The 20,401-nt window shown below is 40.9% G+C and overlaps 1 protein-coding gene across 1 annotated transcript; it reads right to left on the reverse strand.

Moving 5' to 3' along the window:
* Window positions 1-1,319: 1,319 nt before the first annotated feature.
* Window positions 1,320-4,741, reverse strand: GPR27 (G protein-coupled receptor 27). Its single transcript, XM_034440568.3, has one exon. The coding sequence runs from the start codon at window positions 3,330-3,332 to the stop codon at window positions 2,181-2,183; it is 1,152 nt and encodes a 383-aa protein (XP_034296459.2). The 5' UTR covers window positions 3,333-4,741; the 3' UTR covers window positions 1,320-2,180.
* Window positions 4,742-20,401: the final 15,660 nt, after the last annotated feature.

The following is a 20,401-nucleotide window of genomic DNA, read 5'->3' on the forward strand; positions in this document are numbered from 1 at the left end:
GGCACTGGAAATTTAAAATACACTGGTAACTGTGCAAACACATAAACAGATAAGCAATTATGCACAGGAATTGCTTTGTCTACTAAAATTTGCAATCCAGAATTGTCTAGAGACTCTTCTGGCATTAGCAGATGAGCAGCTATTTTTAAATAGAAATTACATTGGGCAGATATGTATGTCAGGAGGAAGGTAGTCATTCTACTTATGCCCCTAAAATATCATCAACAGAATGTTCTCTTTATAATATAAAAACATAATTCTATTTATAAGTAGTCAGAAATAAGCACAACTTCTTTATTAGGTCACCTTATCACTACTCAATTTGACTATTATAATGGGTTCTACATAGGGCTGCCTTTAGAGGTCATTGCATTTTGTCCAAAATGCAGTGGCCCATGCATTATCAGGCATTCAGCAGTCACAACTTATTAAATCCATGCTGCAGAACCCATGTTAGCTTCTAGTTCAACTTAGAGTTCTAGTGCTAACCTATAAAGTCCTTTATGGTTTGTCACCAGGTACCTTCAGGGCTACATTAGAATTGCTTCCACTGACTTGAACTTGCCAGGAAAAGCAAGAAGTGTGTGGTTCTCCTCTCTGAGGTGTGGGCAACTGAGGCATGAAAGGGCTTGTTTTTATGTTAAACTAACCCTGACTCTAGCTACTTTCCAAAGGAATTTAAAATCAACTCTTCTAGACAAGGTTGGAGCTTGATGCCTGTCTTCTGTTTTTCTTGGACTGGATTTTCTGGTTTGTGTACTTTATGTTTTTGGATGTTATTGGATTGTTGTTCCATTTGTGAGATGGGTGGCTATATAAATAAAATACATAAATGTTTTAAAATCTGTATTTTGTGAAACCAATGAGAATCCTATGAGAGCATACCGGAATAGATGAAAAAAAAATTTAAAGTCTCTTGAGTCTAGTTGGTTCACTAACTTCCTGGACGAGTAGAAGGAAGTAGTCCATCATTGCCTTCTTCCATAGTGTGGACAACACCCCGAGATTTTCTAGACATTTCCCATCCAAGTCCCAACTAGGTCCAATCCTACTTAATTTTCTAAAATAAGGAATCATATTATGATAGGGCTGTCAAACTCGCAGCCCATGGCAGATGCCACACACAGTTTAGCAAAGTGGGGGGGGGTCACGATATGTCATGTGACGCTACTGTGATGGCGTGAGTTTGGTACCCTTATACTAAGGGCTCAGACTGTGACTCTAAGGTGTGATTTTTTAAAAAAAAAGTTGTTTGAATGGTCTGTAAGCAAATCGTGCTTATTTAAACAGTATCAGCAAAGCATATCCAGACATTTAAATTCATGTGTGTACAAAAACTGGAGAGTGTTTTATTAAAACAGTTGAAACATACAAGTGTTATCCAGTTTGTAGATAGGAACTTATAAAGCCAATAAAGTATGAAAGGCAGTATAATTTAAAAACCTGATACAGTTTTAAAAGTTGATCATTTTTTCTTTTTTAAAATTACCATTTTTCATTAAGTTTCTGAAACACTATCAAAGAAACAGTACAACAAGAAAATTTAAAGTAGTTCTACATCAGATCAGGTGACACAATGTTCATTAGGTTACAGGAAATGACCTAATGATTCTAGTATAATCAGGATAAGACAGTTTCCATATTTCAGGCAAGGCCAGGAGATTACCTTTAAGTACTGAAACAAAATTAGCCCCAAGTCTCCCTACAAAGAAGTGACTTCTAGATTCAGTTTCTCCATCTCCACTGCTCTTGAAAGACAAATATTACAATACAAGATTCTGAAGTCATCAAAAAATAACTTTACTACAAAATTTTGTCTTGACCTTTTATCAAATTTTACTTAAGGAATAAAATTGCTAAACCTTTATCAAAACTGGAGAGATTGGGAGAAAAATTAACACAAAATTATGGCCTTTAATCCATGTCAGAATTATCTATAGAAATTCAGAACAGAGTGGGGGAAAATGGACTTTGTCTTGTTTTTTTTGTTTTCCTACTCTCCAGAGACACATAAAAGATTCCCCAACCCCTCTCAGATCAAATCTGAATATAAATACCCTATTTTAAACTATTGGTTTGGCGAGACCAAGGGGTTTGCTTAGATAATCATTAGCAAGTGCACATGCCAGAATAAGCATAGACATTTTTAACTTTTTTTTTCCTTAAGGAAAGAAAATGAATTATATCCTCAAGTTCTTCAGATCACACAGAATTGTGCCTTGAGTGTTCTGGATGCTTTGGCAGCAAAAGAAGTGAGATCTGAAACAGACTCTAAGCTCCTTGTTGAAAATGAAACAAAGGATGGGGTTGACTCCTGCCTGGGCAAAGGTCATCCAGACTGAGATGGTCAAATAAATCTGGGGGATTGTGCTGGCTTTGATGAAGACACGTAAGTAACAAGTCACAATGTAGGGAGACCAGAGAAGCAAGAATAGGAGGGTGATCATGTAAAACATCTTGCAAATCCTCTTCTCTGTTTTGAACTCCTCTAAGACCAGCAGTCTCTTGATCTGGCTATGAGTAGTATTTTGTCGGATGCCCACCAAGGTAGGAGGGGTAGGACCCCGGCCAAAGCCAGCCGTCCAGTTAGCAGCTGCCTGACCAGTAGCTCCAGGCCCATGGAAAGTCCAATTCTGGCTAATGGCCGGCACCAACTGGGCCGGCTTCATTTTGCGGTGGCTGTGAATGAAGAAGAGGAGCTTGCCGTAAACCAGGTGGGTGGCCGCCATGACCATGGCAAGCATGAGCATGAAACCCAGGGTGTCATTGGCCTTGACGTAACGGTGCTCAAAGATGCACTGCTCCTCCTCACGGATGAACTTGTAAGTGCCGACGTCAAAGACAGGGGGGAAGGCCATGGCCATGGAGAGCGTCCACACCATGAACACCACGGCCAAACAGGTCCAGCCGGTCATGCGCTTAGCATAGAAGCGGTGATGGGCAATGGCCATGTAGCGCGTCACCCCCACGCAGAAGAGCAGAAAGGCGGCGTGGAAGCAGAAGAGCACCGATAGGAAAGCCAGCACTTTGCAGCTGAGCAGCCCGTGGGGCCAGAAGCCTGCCCCGCTGTGCACCGAAAGCATGACGAAGGGGAAGCAGGCCAGGGAGCGCAAGCCATCCGCCAGGCACAGGTCCAGGAGCAAGTAGTAAGGGGCCCGGTGCAACTGGCGGTCCTTGAGGATGAGCCAAGCAAAGAGCAGGTTGCCAGCAAAGCTGAGGCAAAGGATCAAGCCCAGGGAGGCCAGCTTCAGGCCAGAGGCGCCCAGGAGGCTGCCGGGGTTGGGCAGGTGGGGGCTGCTGCTGCTGCTTCCCAGCTCGCTGGAGTTCGCCATCTAGCAGGGCCGGCGACAATCCCCCTTCTCTCCCGACGCTCAAGCACAGCTCCGGCAGGGGCGGGGACGAGGCAGCTTCTTCTTCTTCAACGGCCGCCGCCGTCTCGCCTTGTCGGGCTCCTCTTCAGGCTTCTCCCGCCCAGAAGACAGGCTCCCACTCTGGAGCCCCCATTGCAGGCACCCATGTTCCCCTCAGCGACATCCCCACCCCCGCCCCCTTCCCGTCTCGCTTTTCCCCTCCTCGGCCTCGCTCCCAAACCGCAGCGCCGTCCTCCCGCCCAGCAGCGGCGAGCTCAGGCTGTGCGCAAGCCCGGCGCCCCCATTCCGGCATGGTAGGCTGGCTTCAGCGGAGCCGCCTTCTCCGGCACCCGCCGCGCCCCGGGTTTCCCCTTCTCCTCGGCAGCCCGGCTGGAACGCGTGACTCCCGCTTAATCCGAGGGGCGGCCATCCCGAAACTTTAAAACGGCCCCCGGGAAGACGAGAGAGGGCCGGCAAGGCTGCAGGAAGAGGAGCGACTCCCGCGCGTCTCCCTTCTCCGGACCGGGGCGCGCGGTTGCAGCAGCAGCAGCCGCTCCTCCAGCATTGCGCCTTCCTCTGGTCGGTACCTTCTGCCTCGTTCTTGGCCGGGACGGATTCCGTGGAAAGGCTGGGCTCGCCGTCGCCTCCTCCTCCTCCTCCTCTTCCTCCCGCTGCTGGCCGCGGTCTTCCCGGACGGCAGCCCGGCGAAGGGCGAGCACGCCCCGGCAGCTCTCGCGCGCGGGGAGCCCCAGTTCAGCCTCGAGCGCAGCCACCTTGTCTTAGTGGCTGCAGCTGCACTTCCGGTGGGCATGCTTCTCCGGGGATGATGGAGGGAGGGAGAGGCTGAGCCTGCGCAAAAGGGGGACCGGGGGGTCGGTCAGCGGCAAGCGTCGCTTCTTTCATTGCGGATTTCGGTCAGACAACGCGCTGCCCCCGTTGATTGATACTCATGGGAGGCTGAGCCCGCTTGCCCAAACCCAGCCAGCTATCAGCATCCCTACAGATCAGGATGGCAAGACGCAGCTGCTCCTTCGAAAACAAACCGAGGTTCCTGACAATAAGCACACAAGAGGAAGCCACAACAATGCCAACAACATGATGTCATTGGGATGATTTCATTGCACAAAGGATGCCACCGCGTGCAAGTTTGCATCAAGATGTCATGGCTGGATCAGTTCCTCCCTCCCTCCCTTCCCAAAACCACCAAAGGTTCTGGGTCAGTTGGTCCCACTGAGACCTTTCCTTGCCGGGCAATTATTTGCCCTTTTAAAGTGCAGTTCGCTCATCCTTCACTCCGCATCAAACAGACAGCTTCCTCTCGACTTGGCCATATTCCCCCTTTCCCTCAAACATCAAGGAGAATGAAAAATAACTCGCCAATCAGCGTGCTGCAGAAGGAAAGGGGCGGGCCAACTGCTCTCTTTTAAGCTGGTTGGTTGGCTCCTCCTCTCACTTTGCAGTTTGCTGAGGCTCAAGTTCCCACTCTCGGCTGCCTTGAGCCGTCAGGGAAAAAATGAGCGGTAAATGCAGTAAACAAACAAGTAAAATGCTGGGTTCATAGTTCAAGCCACGTTTGAAGCAGGGGTGAAATGCTCCCGGTTCGGACAGGATCGCCCGATGGGGTAGCGATGGAGGCAGGTGGTTTGGAGAACCGGTAGCAAAAATCCCTGCCCTGCCCAGCTGAGCCACAATCATCAGAGGCTTTTTTTATACTTTTAAAAGCATTTTTTCTACAACCTCTTCCACTGAAAAAAATGCTTTTAAAAGTAAAAAAAAAAAAAGCCTCTGATGATCGGGCGGCTCAGCTGGGATCGTCAAAGGCTTTTAAAAGAAAAAAACCCTTTTTTTCTTTTAAATGTCTCTGGGATCCAAACTGAGTTGCCTGATGGGCAGAGGCTTTTTAAAAAACTCAGCTGGGATCCTCAAAGGCTTTTTTAAAAAAAACCCTTTTTTTCTTTTAAATGTCTCTGAGGATCCAAACTGAGTTGCCTGATCTGCAGAGGCTTTTAAAAAAAACTTAGCTTGGATCGTCAGAGGTATTTAAAAGAAAAAAAACCCCTTTTTTTCTTTTAAATGCCTCTGAGGATCCGGCTGAGTTGCCTGATCGGCAGAGACTTTTTTAAAAACCCTCTGCCGATCAGGCAACTAAGCTGGGATCCTCAGAGCCTTTTGAAAGCATTTTTTTACAACCTCTTTGCCAAAGAGGTTGTAGAAAAAATGGTTTTAAAAGTAAAAAAAAAAAATTGACCATGCCCACCCAGTCACATTACGCCCCCCCCCCCACACCACCAAGCCACACCCTCAGAACTGGTAGTAACAAATTTTAGATTTCATCACTAGTTTGAAGGGCCACAAATCCATCTCTCCTGGTTAATATCTCTCACTTAACTGGAGAATTCCCTGCCTGACTCCAGGCTGGTTGCTTGATGGTCAGTTTACTCCTTATGATACACATACAGAGATAGTCTTCAATTTATGGCTGCAATTGAGCCCAATGTTTCCGTTGCTAAGCAAGACAATAGTTAAGTGAGTTTTGTTCCATTTTATTATCTTCCCTGCCACAGTTGTTAAGGGAATCACTGTAGTTGTTAAGTGATTTTTTTTTTTTTAAATTTGATTTATATGCCGCCCTTCTCCGGAGACTCAGGGCGGCTTACAATGCGTTAAGCAATTTTGCGGTCATTAAGCGAATCTGGCTTCCCCCCATTGACTTTGCTTGTTTGAAGCTGGCTGGGAAGGTTACAGATGGGTGATCACATGACCCCAGGACAGTGCCCATATCATAAATACATGCCAGTTGCCAAGCATCCGAATTTAGATCATGTACAGTAATTATGGGTATGCTGCAATGGTCATAAGCATGAAAGCCAATTGTAAGTCACTTTTTTCAGTGCCATTGTAACTGAACGGCCACTAAAAGAATGCTTGTAAGTCAAGGACTACCTGTAGTGCGAGGCTGCTTCCGAAATATGCTTAAGAGGAGAGGAGAATTTTATATATAAAATTTCTTGTGCCCTCCAAATGTAATGGACTACAGTGCTTTTATCAGCTTGGAGTCTGAGCTACTTCTGCTCCCTTTTAAAGGGTTCCAGAAAAGTGGTCACATTTGGTGTTTTGCAGCCAAAACCATATTAGTCTAACCATTAGTCTAACCAATAACCATTATTAGTCTTTAAGGTGACACCTTAAAGACTAATAAATTTATTTTCTTAAATTTGCATGAAGTGTCATTTACATTAAAAGAAGCTTGTGCAAAAAATAAACTTATCAAATTTTATACTGTGTAATTAATAAAATTGCTTTAACTTAATCAAAATGGGCAAGATTAACACAAAATTAAGGTCTTTTAATTATGACAGACCAAACCATAGGTAGTCCTCAACTGACAACAGTTCGTTTAGTGACCACTCAAAGTTACAACGCCACTGAAAAAAGTGACTTATGACTCTGTAAACCACTTAGAGAGGGCTGAAAAGAACTGTGAAGCAGTGTATAACTCTAAGTGCTATTGCCATTGCTATTGCTATTTTTCGCACTTATGACCATTGCAGCATCCCTGCGGTCACATGATCAAAATTCATACACTTGGCAATTGATTCATATTTATGATGCCTGCAGGGTCCTGGATTCATGTGATCACCTTTTGCAATCTTCTGGCAAGTAAAGTCAACGGGGAAGCAAGACTCACTTAAAAACCATATTACTAGCTTAACAACTGCAGTGATTCACTCAAGGAAAGACATAAAATAGGGCAAAATTCACTTAACAAACGTCTGGCTTAGCAACAGAAATTTTGGGCTCAATTGTGGTTGTAAGTTTAAAGGCTACCTGTATAGAAAATTTAGTCTCTTAACTAGTGCCACAAATTGTATTGCTTCAAAGCTGTACAGAGGCAGAATTTCAGCAATCAATCCTTTTGAAATATGGTTGAAGAGCTGGTTCCTATGGTTTATTATAGAAACGTAAGCAGGGTGAGAGAAAGTCTCTTAAGAGTTGAGCTTGACTTGAAGCAGATTTTACCATGGTTCCATATGTTATAATAAGTATCATTATTATCATTAGCAAAACAAAAGGCCACAGTTCATTGACAGCACACATCCTTGTATTACAAAGACCCAACTTCCTCATGCGTATAAATTGGGCTGAAGGATTCCTTACCTAAAATCTTGGCGAACCATTTCCATTTCCCATTAACAAATACTGAACTACATGGAATATAAAAGGAGTTTCTTGATATATCTTTTAATCTTTAAGGCAGGAGCCTGGTGGCGCAGCAGACTAAAGCACTGTTATTAACATCAAGCTGTCTGCAATTACTGTAAGTTCAAATCTCACCAGGCTCAAGGTTGACTCAGCCTTCCATCCTTTCTAAGGTAGGTAAAATGAGGACCCAGATTGTGGGGGCAATAAGCTGACTTTGTATAAATATACAAAAATATGAAGGCTATTGCTTAACGCATTGTAAGCCGCCCTGAGGCTCCGGAGAAGGGCAGCATATAAATCAAAATTAAAAAAAACAAAAACTCAAGGTCTAAGAAGTGCTTTCTAGTACAGAAACAGAAGAACATATATCTGCTTAATATAACACTTCCACAGAACAGTATTCTAACTTTTGGAAAAGTCAATTGAGAAAAAGGGGTTTAAAATTCTATTTTAGTTTTTAAAAATACATTGGAATAGACACTTGTACACACAGATGAAACTTTGGGTGTTCTTTAGAGTGTTTGTGTTGAAGAGACAGGATTCATTCACTATATTTGGGGGTGGGGGGCAGAGGTAGAAACAGGCCCTTAATATAAAAAGTCTCATCATCTTTACCACTACCACCCAGTGGTGAAATCCAATTTTTTTACTACTGGTTCTGTGGGTGTGGCTTGGGCATGGTGTGGCTTGGTGGGCGTGGCTTGGTGGGCATGGCAGGGGAAGGATACCGCAAAATCTCTATTCCCACCCCACTCTGGGGCCAGACAGGTGGTATTTGCTGGTTCTCCGAACTGCTCAAAATTTTCGCCACCGGTTCTCCAGAACCTGTCAGAACCTGCTGGATTTCACCCATGCTATTACCTCTTAAGGTCATTAATACCCACATAAATACCTTGACATTTTGATCACCATAAATAATGACAGAGTTGATAACATATTTATGGTTCCCTTTTTGTTGCATGTATTATAGATTGATGTTATGTAATAGACTAGCTTGGATCCTTTAAGTTGGTTTTAAAAAAATAATTGCAGTAATTCAATTTTTTTTAAAAAAAAACCAACCCGGTCAGTATAGACCTGGGCCAGAAAGCAAACATTCCAATTCTCCTTCTCTCCATTTCTATTTTGAAGAATGCTTATGAGAGTTGTGTGTGAACCAGGAACATTCTTGTAAATGAAAATTGTTTTACAAGTTTGTAATTGTTTTGGTTCCCCCCCCCCCCCCCCGCCCGCAAGACTTGTTTATTAATGCATATAGTATAATATGGGGTTTTTTTTTGAAAAAATCCTCCTGGCTAACCAGAGGTGGGATTTACTTACCTTCCCTACCGGTTTGCAAATGTGAGTGCATGCACCACCTGTGCATGCTCTTTGCTCGCATGCGCGCCTTCCACGCATGCGCATTGCCTCCAAAATGTGGCTAAATAGGACGGCATTATGTTGGGTTGTGTGGGTGGGGCGTACTGCAGTTGCCACTACCGGTTCGCCCAAACCAGATGGAACTGGCTGAATCCCACCAAGGTGGCTAACCCTCTAGCAGCCTTCTCCCTTCTCAGTCATTGTTTCCACTCAGTCAGGACACACTTTGAAAGTCTCCAAATTGCCTTTATTAAAATATTGGAGATATGATATTTCTGTCAGGCAAAATCCCAGTCACTGTACCAGCAAAGTTTTGTAGTCACATTTGCACATAGAATGAAAGTCATGCTACAGTATTGACTAAAATAATATATTATTCATGTTCGATCATCTTCTAATTCTGCACTTTCCTGTTTATAGCTTATCTTGTACATACATAGCAGAGCTTCCTTAAGGACAGCCATGTTATTATCAACTGCCGTGATTCACTTAACAACTGTGGCAAGAAAGGTTGTAAAATGGGGCAAAATTCACTTAACAACTGTCTCGCTTAGCAACAGAAATTTTAGGCTCAATTGTGGTTGTAAGTCAAGGACCACCTATATAAGATGGACAGTTATATAAATGTTTTAAATAAATAAATAAATTAGTGAAGATGAGTATTTAAAGATCATTTTATCTTTTGTTTCAAAAGTGTTTCTGTTTTTAATTATTTTAGATTTATTACCACCAAGAAGTAGGTTCACAAGACAACAAATATAAAGTAGAATCAAAATTCTATTACAGAAAAGAAATGCATAGTAATTGGGCAACTTTAAAAAGAATAGGAGAGGAATATTCTTCCGGTTTCAAAGTACTATTCCATTACAAATGCTCTGTTAAATAAGCCATTTTCAGTATCTCAATCACACAACTAATATTTAGCTGGTGATTCATTACATTTGTTTAATATTAGTGAAATCATTTTCCAAAACAAGGATAAATTCTAGATTTGTTCAATTCAGAATTAATTCATCTCAGAACATCATCAATTAAGATTAAGCAAAATTCTGGCATCATGTTTGTAACTCAAAACATTAATTGGACACCATGGTTGCTATTAAGATTTCAACCTGTGTCACTTCCAATCCATATGTCAAACTATTTGAAGGCCCTAGGTAATTTGAATAATGTTGAATTCTACTGGTAAACTTTCATTTCCAAAACAATTCCCCTATTGTAGTTTAAGATAGAGATTTCACTAAATTGTGTTTATGGATGGATCATTTAAATGGTTCGTCCTTAGGTAACAACACAGGAGCTGCATATTAATTCACTATACAGCCAGCTTTACCTTTGAATGTATTTTGATAATCATTCATGTTTTTTCAGCTTATTGCATCTTAGTTTATATATCTTAAAAACTGGTTATTTAATAAACTGCTCTTGAATCCTATTCTTTCATTGCTACTCTCCTTCAACAATTTTCTTAAATTGTGAGTAACCCACAGGCACTTTCTACATGCTTATTTTAACAGCTTTAAAAATCACTGGCCTGTGTTCCTAAAAGCAACACAGTGAAGCTAATGAGCTTGGGGAGATACTAAGACACCGTAAACGTCTCAATCCAGTTGTAATTAGCATTCCGAAGATCACCATTTCTTTGCTCTAAGGCTATTATTTGACTCAAGTTGTTGTGTGTTTTTTTTTTAAAAAAAAACCCCTCCAGAGGTGAACATTTTATATCTTGTAATTAAGTAAGTGCTTCATTACCTTATACATATGTAGAACACCAGACTGGAAGCATCTTACAGCTGTATTTAAGTATATCGTAGGGAAATAGATTTTTCCATTCTTTCCCCTAGGTCACAGGTGTCAAACTTGCCGTGTCATGTTGCCATCACGTGACATTTCATCACATTTTCCCATTCGTGGAGCTGGTGTGAGCATGGCCTGTGTGTGATGCATCTGGCATCACACAGTTTGACACCCCTGCCCTAGATATATCTAATATAGTATTAAGGTATGGTGAGTCTGCATATAAATAAATAAAGGATGGCCCACACTCTTAAAATATAGATCTACTTATCATTTGATGAAAATAAAAGTTGTCCTCTTTCACAGTTTCTGCATTTCTTCAACTTTACTGTTGTATGTTATATACTGCATATCCTGATATATAAAAAGAATATAAATAAACATCAAAATTGTTTCTTTTAAAAAAAATTCATGAACAGTCATGAACATGCAATATTGGAGTCACTAATGTGAGTTCTGTGCCCATAGAAATCTGTTTTAACAAATACATCAGTAAATACATATGACACTGTGAAAAAATAATTGACCTCTTTGATTCCATAACTTAAGTGTACCATCTTCGGCTGCAATAATTGCAACCAAGTGCTTTCTATAATGGGTCATCGGTTTCTGAAATTGGTTTCTGAAATTGCTGTAAACAAATGTTGACCCATTCCTTCATGGCCAACTGCTTCAGTTTTGCAACAGGTGTGAGGTTTCTATCTAGCATGAACTAGATAGGAACTAGTTGCTTTAGTTCCTGCCATAATATTTCAATGGGATTTAGGTCTGGATTTCAGCTTGATTGCTTGAAAACTTCAAAACTGTGGTTCTTCATTCTCTTGGGATCACTGTCCACTGTCTCAGCTGCTTTGGATTCAGCTTCAGTTGATGTACAAGTAGACTGATATTTTCCTGTGACATTCTCTGATACAAGGCAGAATTAATGGTTCCTTCAATGGGCAAGAGTCTTGAAGCAGCGAACTATCCCCAAACCATGACATTATCACCTTCATGCTTGACAATTGATACGAGGTTCTTGCAGAATTCAAAGCTCTGTTTCTCCCCAATGTAATAATACCCATGTCACCACTTTTGACTCATCTGCCTATATAATATTCTTCCACCAGTCTGGATCTTTACCTATGTGCTTTTTGGAAAATTTAACACAAATGTGAGTGTTCTTGCTGCTTCTCCCAGGAATCCCAATTATATCCAGTGCTTTTTGAAGACACAATCATGAACACTGATTTTTAAGAAAGAATGTCCTCTCCAGTTTTCTGGATGTTGCACTTGGATTCTTTGTAACATCTTGGACAATTTTGTACATTTATGGGACAATTTTGACAAGAAAGCTACTATTGGGAAGATGCATATTATTACAAAATTTTGTCATTTCAAATTTATGAGTCTGATTATGGATTGGTAGAGCTCTAAAATCTTAGAAATGGTGCTGCAACCTTTTCCAGGCAAATAGCATCATGGGCTTTTTGACCGAACTCTTCAGAAATTTATTTTTATCAGGCATAATTGATTAATCTGTGAAATCTACAGCATGATCAATCTGTGAGATCTACAGGGCGATTACTGAAATGTGGAAGTCAAAGTTTGTGAGACTTAAATAAGGCATAATTGCCTCTAGTTATCCCTTTAAGTGAAGTGGGAAATGTGTATTTCTCACATTGGAAAACATATTTGATTACTCTTTATGAAATAAATGAAAACCTTCAAAATTACTGTTATACATAAAAGGGAATGAGCAAGGAGATAAGTAGAGCTGAAATGACTCTTCATTTCATTCATTGACAGAGATGGATGTGTTCAGAAAGTCAGATAAAAAGTACTTTTTTCACAAAAGTGTAGATTTTATTTTCCTTTCCCTTGGGATTTTTTTTAAAAGAGACATTGTAATTTGATGGAAAAGTAAACCTAGTTTGAAGGCAAGATGAAGCACTTACTTTGCATATGTAAAGTTCTAAACCCAATATGTCATTAGCATATTGAGTTAAAAGAGTTAAATATTTATTTATTTATTTGTTCAGCTTGTATGCTGCCTTTCTCCGAAGACTCAAGGCGGCTTACAATGCATTTAAAAACCATATATAAAAACATTAAAAATTAAAACATTAAAAACAATTAAAACCCATTCACACCATTCATGGCCGGATCTTGCCAGATCGCAACAGCGAGATCAAGGTTGAATGAAGCCTTCCTAGACTGATAAGACAGAACCTTTGTATATCAAACACTTAAAGTTCCTTCACTGTGGTACAGATTACATTCAAGGACTATATGATACATCAGCTCTGGCAGCATTTAACTGCTAGGCAACTACTGTATTTATAAATATGACATGTGAAGCAGAATGGAATTGGTCAGCCTTTTCAACAAGCAAGCAAGAAAAAAAGACATGGCCTGGGTGGGAGTCAAATGGGGATTCCTACATAAAAGATATTAAGAGTTTGGCCAAGCCCTTTCTTGGACATTTCTCAAAATTCAGTTTCATCATTTTCAAAATATATTGGGGTGAAATGAGCATTATGTAAGCATACATGTAATAACAGTTGTTTTTATGCTATTTAACTGTGAGATAAAGTAGATAGCAACTTTAGGGCTTGTAGTCAACTATTCTGAAATCTGATTTACAATTGTTTCAAGCAAGATATATTTTTGATGGAAGCCATACCAAGCAAGAAAGTTCACATTCATAAAATGTTAAAGCTCCCTCTAATGGTCAGTTGATGCTCTCATCCATGTTCTAATTTTTTCTTTTCTTTGTGGAGCTTTAGATATTGGTATGCTTGAGGAAAAAAGGAGAATCCAAAAATTGGGTCTGTAAAGACAAACTTAGCAGTATTGAGGAGAGCAGCCAAGTGTATAATAATCATTTCGGGGTGGGGGGTGAGGACAACAACACGACAATGTAGTGCCTACAATCTTGGTAGGGAACAGTTTCAGATAGTAGCAGAGATTAAACCTCGATATGAAAATAATTCATTATGTCCTCACTCTGCATATATCCGGTCATTCAGATATAGGGTTCCCTCAACTAGCTGAATTTACCTTCTTAAAATTTAACCACAATACAATTCAGTTGGCAGGAGATCTAAGATCACCTCCTGCTTTTAGCAAACAAGCCAACATTGTTGGATTAAGCATTTCAGATGACATTATGCCCTGGCCCACTGGCTAATTCCAGTTAAGGGTATGAAATTATTGGCACCAAAATAACAAGTAGAAACAAACCTTTCCAGGCATCAAACCAAATTTTACTAATAATGTTCAGTTCATAAACACCATGCAACTTTCTGGATCTACATTTAACAAGACCTTATAAGCAAAATGACAATTAAGCCATACTACTTCAGACATCTTATCCATCCTGGTTTGGAACATAGTAGGGTGGATGTTCAAATTGATGAGGATTGTTTAAAATGATTAAAATCACATGGTATTGTGTTTTTTTTTAAAGAAAGGCAAATATACTTGTCTCGGAATGTTGCAGGATCCAGTCTGCGTCAGTCTCATTCCAGTAGAGAAAACTTATCTGAGATTAGGCTCCAGCACGAGTCCAAAAGCTCAGAAGACTAAACCTCTGGTCCCAGTGACCGACTCAGATTGGATCCAGCAAAGAAAACATGATTCCCATAAAGGCAGAGTTGTATAATCTATAATCTGTTTAGCAGGATTTTGATCGTGGGTAATTGCAGCATTGAAGATATATTTCACCTTTTAAGGGTTTAGGTATTTTGTTAAATAGCAAGTAGAATCTGAGATAGTTCTGACTAAATGGATTGTGATCCCTCCCTACTGATAATTAAATTCATAACAATGAATAAATCTGCCCTAATTATATAAATCTTTGTATGCCGGCTATTTGTGCAAATTTCAAAAACAGGACCAGCAGGCTACATTAGAAATACAATAGATATATCGGAACGCAATTTTCTAGCAAACACTATTAAATTAGTATGATCTTTTAATGCAATGGGGTGATTAATACAAAATAGCAACATGTTTGAAACTTACCTTTCTTTAGAATCTTGAGGATTATAAAATAAAACCAGCAGCATATAAATTTTTGGATTTACTTTATAAATTAAAGTATCAAATCTAGAATGGCTTTCATCCCAGGTTTTGTTCAGCAATTACACATATACAGTATATCAACAAATGGGATGAGTATACAGTAACTTTTCTCTTCTGCCAAGACAGGAAAAATTCAAATGCTGAGATCATTTTGAGAGTCTGTAATGCTAATCAGTTTATTTCCTTACAATATATTGGGCTTGAAACCAATAGGAAGTTTAAAGTTTACAATGAACATACTTGAAGTAGATATATTGAATAAAAAGAAAGAAAGAAATGATCCATAAGTTTGGCACAGAAAATCACTATGATTTTACATTCAAGTTATCTGGCAGTATTTACCAAAAGTTGATTAATGCTGACTCAGGTTCTCCAGATGTTTTGAGTTACTATCAACATAAAGCATAACAGTTAAATTAGCTGATCCACAGCATAGTTACTGTTTTGATGGAGAATGCAGAATAGCATGTTGTATGGTTAGGAGTGAAGCAAGAAATAATTTTGGCACTATTTTCCAGTAAAATCCATGGAAAAGATTACATTCCAGGAAATTTACTAAAAATTAAAACTATTGATGGAAAACCATTTTGATATCAGGTTTTTTTTTAAAAAAAATGTTCTTATTAAAGTTTATTATAAGATAATAAACTTTTTGTATTTTGAAAATACAAAAATTTAGAAAATTTAAAAGAAAGGAGAAAAGTGAAGAAGTAAAAAAGAAAAAAAGTGACTTCCGTTTTTTTCAGTGCAGTAGAATAAATATGAGCCGGTTGCCAAGTGTCTAAATTTTAGCATGTGACTATGCTGCAACAATTGTTTAAGTGTGAAAAATGATCATAGGTCAGTGCTGCTGTAACTTTGGTCATCAACTCAATGGTTGCAAGTCAAGGACTACTTGCACAATCACCTCCTTTTGCTCTAGGAGGAAAAGCAGATATACATGTAATTAATATTATAAATAGGCCACAATATATTCTTAGATAGGGATAGGCTGCTGGGGGTTCGCACGGGTTTGGGAGAACCTCTAGCTAAGATTCTGTGCAGTTTGGAGAACCCCCAAATCCCATTCCTAGCTGGCCCTCCCCACTCCACCCCACCCCTCCCAGGAGTCCCCATGCGGCCAGTTTTGGATGCAGGGAAGTGCAGGGTGTGTGCAGAGGCTTGGGGAGGGTGAAAAACAGGCCTACTGAAAGTTCGGGAAGGCCGGAAATGCTCCCGTTTATTGCCTTCAGGCTCCAGAGCTTGGGGAGACCATTTTCACTCTCTGAGAGGCTCGAGGAAAGCCTCTGGAACCCGGGGAGGGCATAAATGCCACCCCCACCATGGTGGAGGAGGCTGACTAGGCCATGCCCACCATGGCCACACCCACCCAACAACCCAGCAGAGAACCCCTTGCTAAAATTTTTGAAGCCCACCCCTGTTCTTAGACCACAGTCTCTGAAACACTACAATGCTAATATGTATAACATACTATATTCAGCTACAAACCTTGAAAACTATACCTCATCAAGACAGAGAGAGAGATCATTCCAGTTTAGCTGTTGTCGTCCCTGGTTTCTCTGAGAAAGCCACTATAGGCAGTTTCAGAAAAGAATACGCAACAGTGATTTTAGAAGACACAATTCCACCTTCCTGTATCGGAAGGTGCATTTGACTATGATATCCTTGAACAGTGATAAGCAACCTAAGACCATACAACCAATCCAGGGTGTCTTCCTTATGACTTCTAGAACTTTCTCCAGTCATAATTGGTACAAATTAAGTTTTTTCTGTGTTATTTTGAAGCAAGAAATACACAATACCTGTACACTGGGTTTTTTTTTTTAAAAAAAGCAAAAACAAACTAAGGGAAAAAATACCAGAAGGTTTTATTGTTCCAGCCACATCCCCTAGTTATTTCAGCTCTCCTTTTCTGCCTTGCAAGAGATATTGAGGACAAAGCTCAATCAACAGGACATTTCCTCCCATTCTTGAGAACTGATGTAGTACACCAGGACTGAGAAAATTGGTTTTACCTTTTGCCAATATATGGGAATACTGCTGAAGCCATGTAAACCCTGTTATCATTAACTTATGCAATAGAAATAATCTATCACACGGTAGCATACTGCACCCCGTTTATGTATAGCTCACTGTTTCCATAGCAACAAGCATTAAGACGCTTAGCTGATCTTTCTTGAATGGGAAGCCTAAAACATGCTTTTGTAGAACACATGTGCACGTGCATGCACTGACACACATACCTGTACATGTGAAGGAGTGATTCTTAAGCTTATGAATTTTCTTAAGCTTATGAATTCTGCCTTCATAATTGTGGTGATTGCTCTTATACTTAACTTTCGTTCTATGGATGGAAGTTTATGAGAGATTCAACCTAGAAATAAGGAGAAATTTCCTGACAGTGAGAACAGTTAGTCAGTGAAATGCTTTGCCTTCAGAAATGGAAGTTTTTAAGAAGTGACTGGACAGCTGAAGTAGTATAATGTCTCCTGCTTGAGCAGAAGGTTGGACTAGAAGACCTCCAAGGTCCCTTCCAGCTCTGATTCTATTCTGTTCTGTTCTGTTCTATTCTATTCACAAATTTGTTTCTTCCAGACATCATATTTATGAATTCTGTATAAGGAAATGCCATGCATTTTCTGTATTCCTAACTCATTCCATAACACAGAAAATTGTGTAGACTAATTTTATCAAGCCAATGATTCTTCCTGCTGTGAGGAATGGTATTTCTCCCCTAAGTTATTTGACACCGAGTAAATCTGCAGTATATAGAAACCATATGTCTACCTGACTATGTCTCAGCCCCTCTGGAGGCTCCAGTGCTTCGCCGGGCGTGAACGAACACACACACACACACACGAAAGGAGAGATTCGATCTAAAACCCGGTTTAATGAGAGCGACACAACGATGTACAGTAGGCACTGAGCTGCTTAGCAGAAATAAAGTCAGAGACACCCAAGCTCCCTGCCCGTTTGGTTTTATAGGGCGTGGACACGGTTAACTATCATCAGGCACTCTCTCAGCTGTTACAATCAAATCTGCTGCTTGTTTCTTTCATTCGTTTGCCTTCGGTTGCAGGCATTTGACGTCATTCTCTTCTTTGCTATCATCCCCTCAGATGCTAATGTACATTCTCGTTCCCATAGTCCCCCCCACTTCTCTTGTGTCCCGTCCATCACCCACTATTAGTGTGTATGTTGTCCTAGCGCAACACCCCCCTCCACCGTGTTCCGTTGCTGGAGTCTGTTCAGTTGTTCCAGATCCTCCAATGGTATTCCCCCCTCATGGTCTTCCATGCTGTCAAGGTGATGTGGTGTCGAGGGGTATTTGACACTCGACACCATGATTCCAAGGTGCTCTGGTGGCTCAGCAGACTAAAGCACTGTTATTAACATCTACTTACATCTGCTGCCTGCAATTACTGCAAGTTCAAATCTCACCAGGCTCAAGGTTGACTCAGCCTTCCATCCTTTCTAAGGTAGGTAAAATGAGTACCCAGATTATGGGGGCAATAAGATGACTTTGTATAAATATACAAAAGTATGAAGGCTATTGCTTAACACATTGTAAGCCGCCCTGAGTCTCCAGAGAAGGGCGGCATATAAATCAAATTTAAAAAAAAAATTGCAAAAGCTTCCTTTCTGGTACAGTTCAATAGTAGCTTCCGTGGGTCAAATATTTTAGTGAGCTTAGACTGCGGTTCTTACCTGATCCTTAGTGCCTTTTATATTGTACTCTCTTGCTGATGTTTTATACATTAAAGTGAAACAGAAATAATAAATAATACAGCCATTAGTTGGCCTCCACATACGTCATCTGGCTATGAATAACAACAGTTGAAGTCCAATACATCTGGAGCAGGGGTGAAATCCTACCAGTTCGGACCAGTTCGGGTGAACCACTAGGGATTATCGGCATCAGTTCGCCGAACCGGTAGTAATTACCCCTCTTTGGCCCCACCCATGCCTGGCCGGTTGCCGCTCATCTCTTCTGGTCGCTCGATTTTCCACACAAGTCAATGTTAAATGCAGCAGAGAGAACACTTACTTTTCTCCCTCCATTCAGAACAGAGCTGCTGCAGCCTGTCCCTTTAAGGTAGTCCTGAGGAAGGAGGGGCACGGGGGGGGGGAAGCAGCTGGAATGGAGCCGTTTTCGTGAAAGGCAGAAAAATGGGGAAGGGGATTTTCCTGCCTGACATCCATTCCAACATCCATTCCTCAATCTCAGCACAGACTGAGGGAAGGATGGTAGGCAGGAATATTCCCCTCCCCATTTTCCTGCCATTCGCGACAAGGAGTGGCTGGGGAGGGGAGGGGCCGGTGAGAAGCCCCTTGATGTGAGTGATGTCGAGTTGGCTATGCCCACCCAGTCACATGACCTCCCCCAACAAGCCATGCCCACAGAACCGGTAGGGGAAATTTTTTAATTTCACCACTGACCTGGAGGGCAGGTAACAAGACAGGAAAGAATATAAGCAGTTACTAGAATAGAAATTGCTACAGTAACTAGGAAAGTCTTCCCCCAAACTTTGTCTCCCTTCTCTGTTTATTAACTTTCTATATGATCCAAACCACAAAGTGCTATAAAGGGAGCAAATATTGCATTACAGGAGGAAACAGCTTCTATGGCTACATACTTAAAAGCCAGATTAAAAACAAAAAATAAAATACTTTTGGAGTGTGGTTTTTCTGTTTTTTGTTTGCCAATCACATTGCTATTCATCACTTTTAGGCAATATAATATCAAGAAAAGAATTCTGACAGAAGACAATTTAAAAGCTTTATCTTCCCTGGACAACTAGCATTACTAAGAGTCTCAGAGGCAATGCAATCACAGCTAGAGGTGGAAACCAAGCCTCCCCCCCATTTCTCCGCACAATAAAGCAAGTAGAAAACATGGGGCTCCAGAGTATTAACTTCTGTGATTAATTTATCTAGGGATCTATGCAGTGGTGAAATCCAATTTTTTTTACTACCAGTTCTGTGGGCATGGCTTGGTGGGCGTGATGTGGCTTGGTGGGCATGGTGTGGTGGGCATGGCAGGAGACGGATACTGCAAAATCTCCATTCCCACCCTATTCCAGGGGAAGGATACTGCAAAATCTCCATTCCCACCCCACTCCTGAGGGAAGGATATTGGAAAATCTCCATTCCCACCCCACTCTGGGGCCAGCCAGAGGTGGTATTTGCCGGTTCTCTGAACTGCTTAAAATTTCCGCTACCAGTTCTCCAGAATCTGTCAGAACTTGCTAGATTTCACCCCTGGTTCTATGACATTCACCGCAGCCAACTCACAATGGCCAACTCTCCATGGGACAATTTTCCATGGCAACTCACTATGGGACAAGAACTACATTAATATCAAAGAAATGGTGGAATAAAATCATTAAAGAAAGGATGCAAGAGGAGGAACAGAATGAAATGTGAATGACAATAATTAAAATATTTTTTATTTATTTTAAATAATTAAATTGAATTGTTAAATTGTCCTGCAGTGAGTTGTCCCATGGCAAGTTAGCCATGGGGAGTTGTCCCACGGAGAGTTGGCCAAGGTGAATGAGCCACAGCAAGTTGGCCATGGCGAATTGATTGTAGTGAATTGGCTGTGGCAAGTTGTCCCATTC

Source organism: Pantherophis guttatus, chromosome 2 (assembly GCF_059756535.1).
Source record: "Pantherophis guttatus breed Tessera chromosome 2, ASM5975653v1, whole genome shotgun sequence".
Lineage (NCBI taxonomy): Eukaryota > Metazoa > Chordata > Lepidosauria > Squamata > Colubridae > Pantherophis > Pantherophis guttatus.

Excerpts from the sequence above, each read along its gene's own strand:
- GPR27 (XM_034440568.3), bottom strand. The coding sequence starts at position 3,332 with ATGGCGAACTCCAGCGAGCTGGGAAGCAGCAGCAGCAGCCCCCACCTG.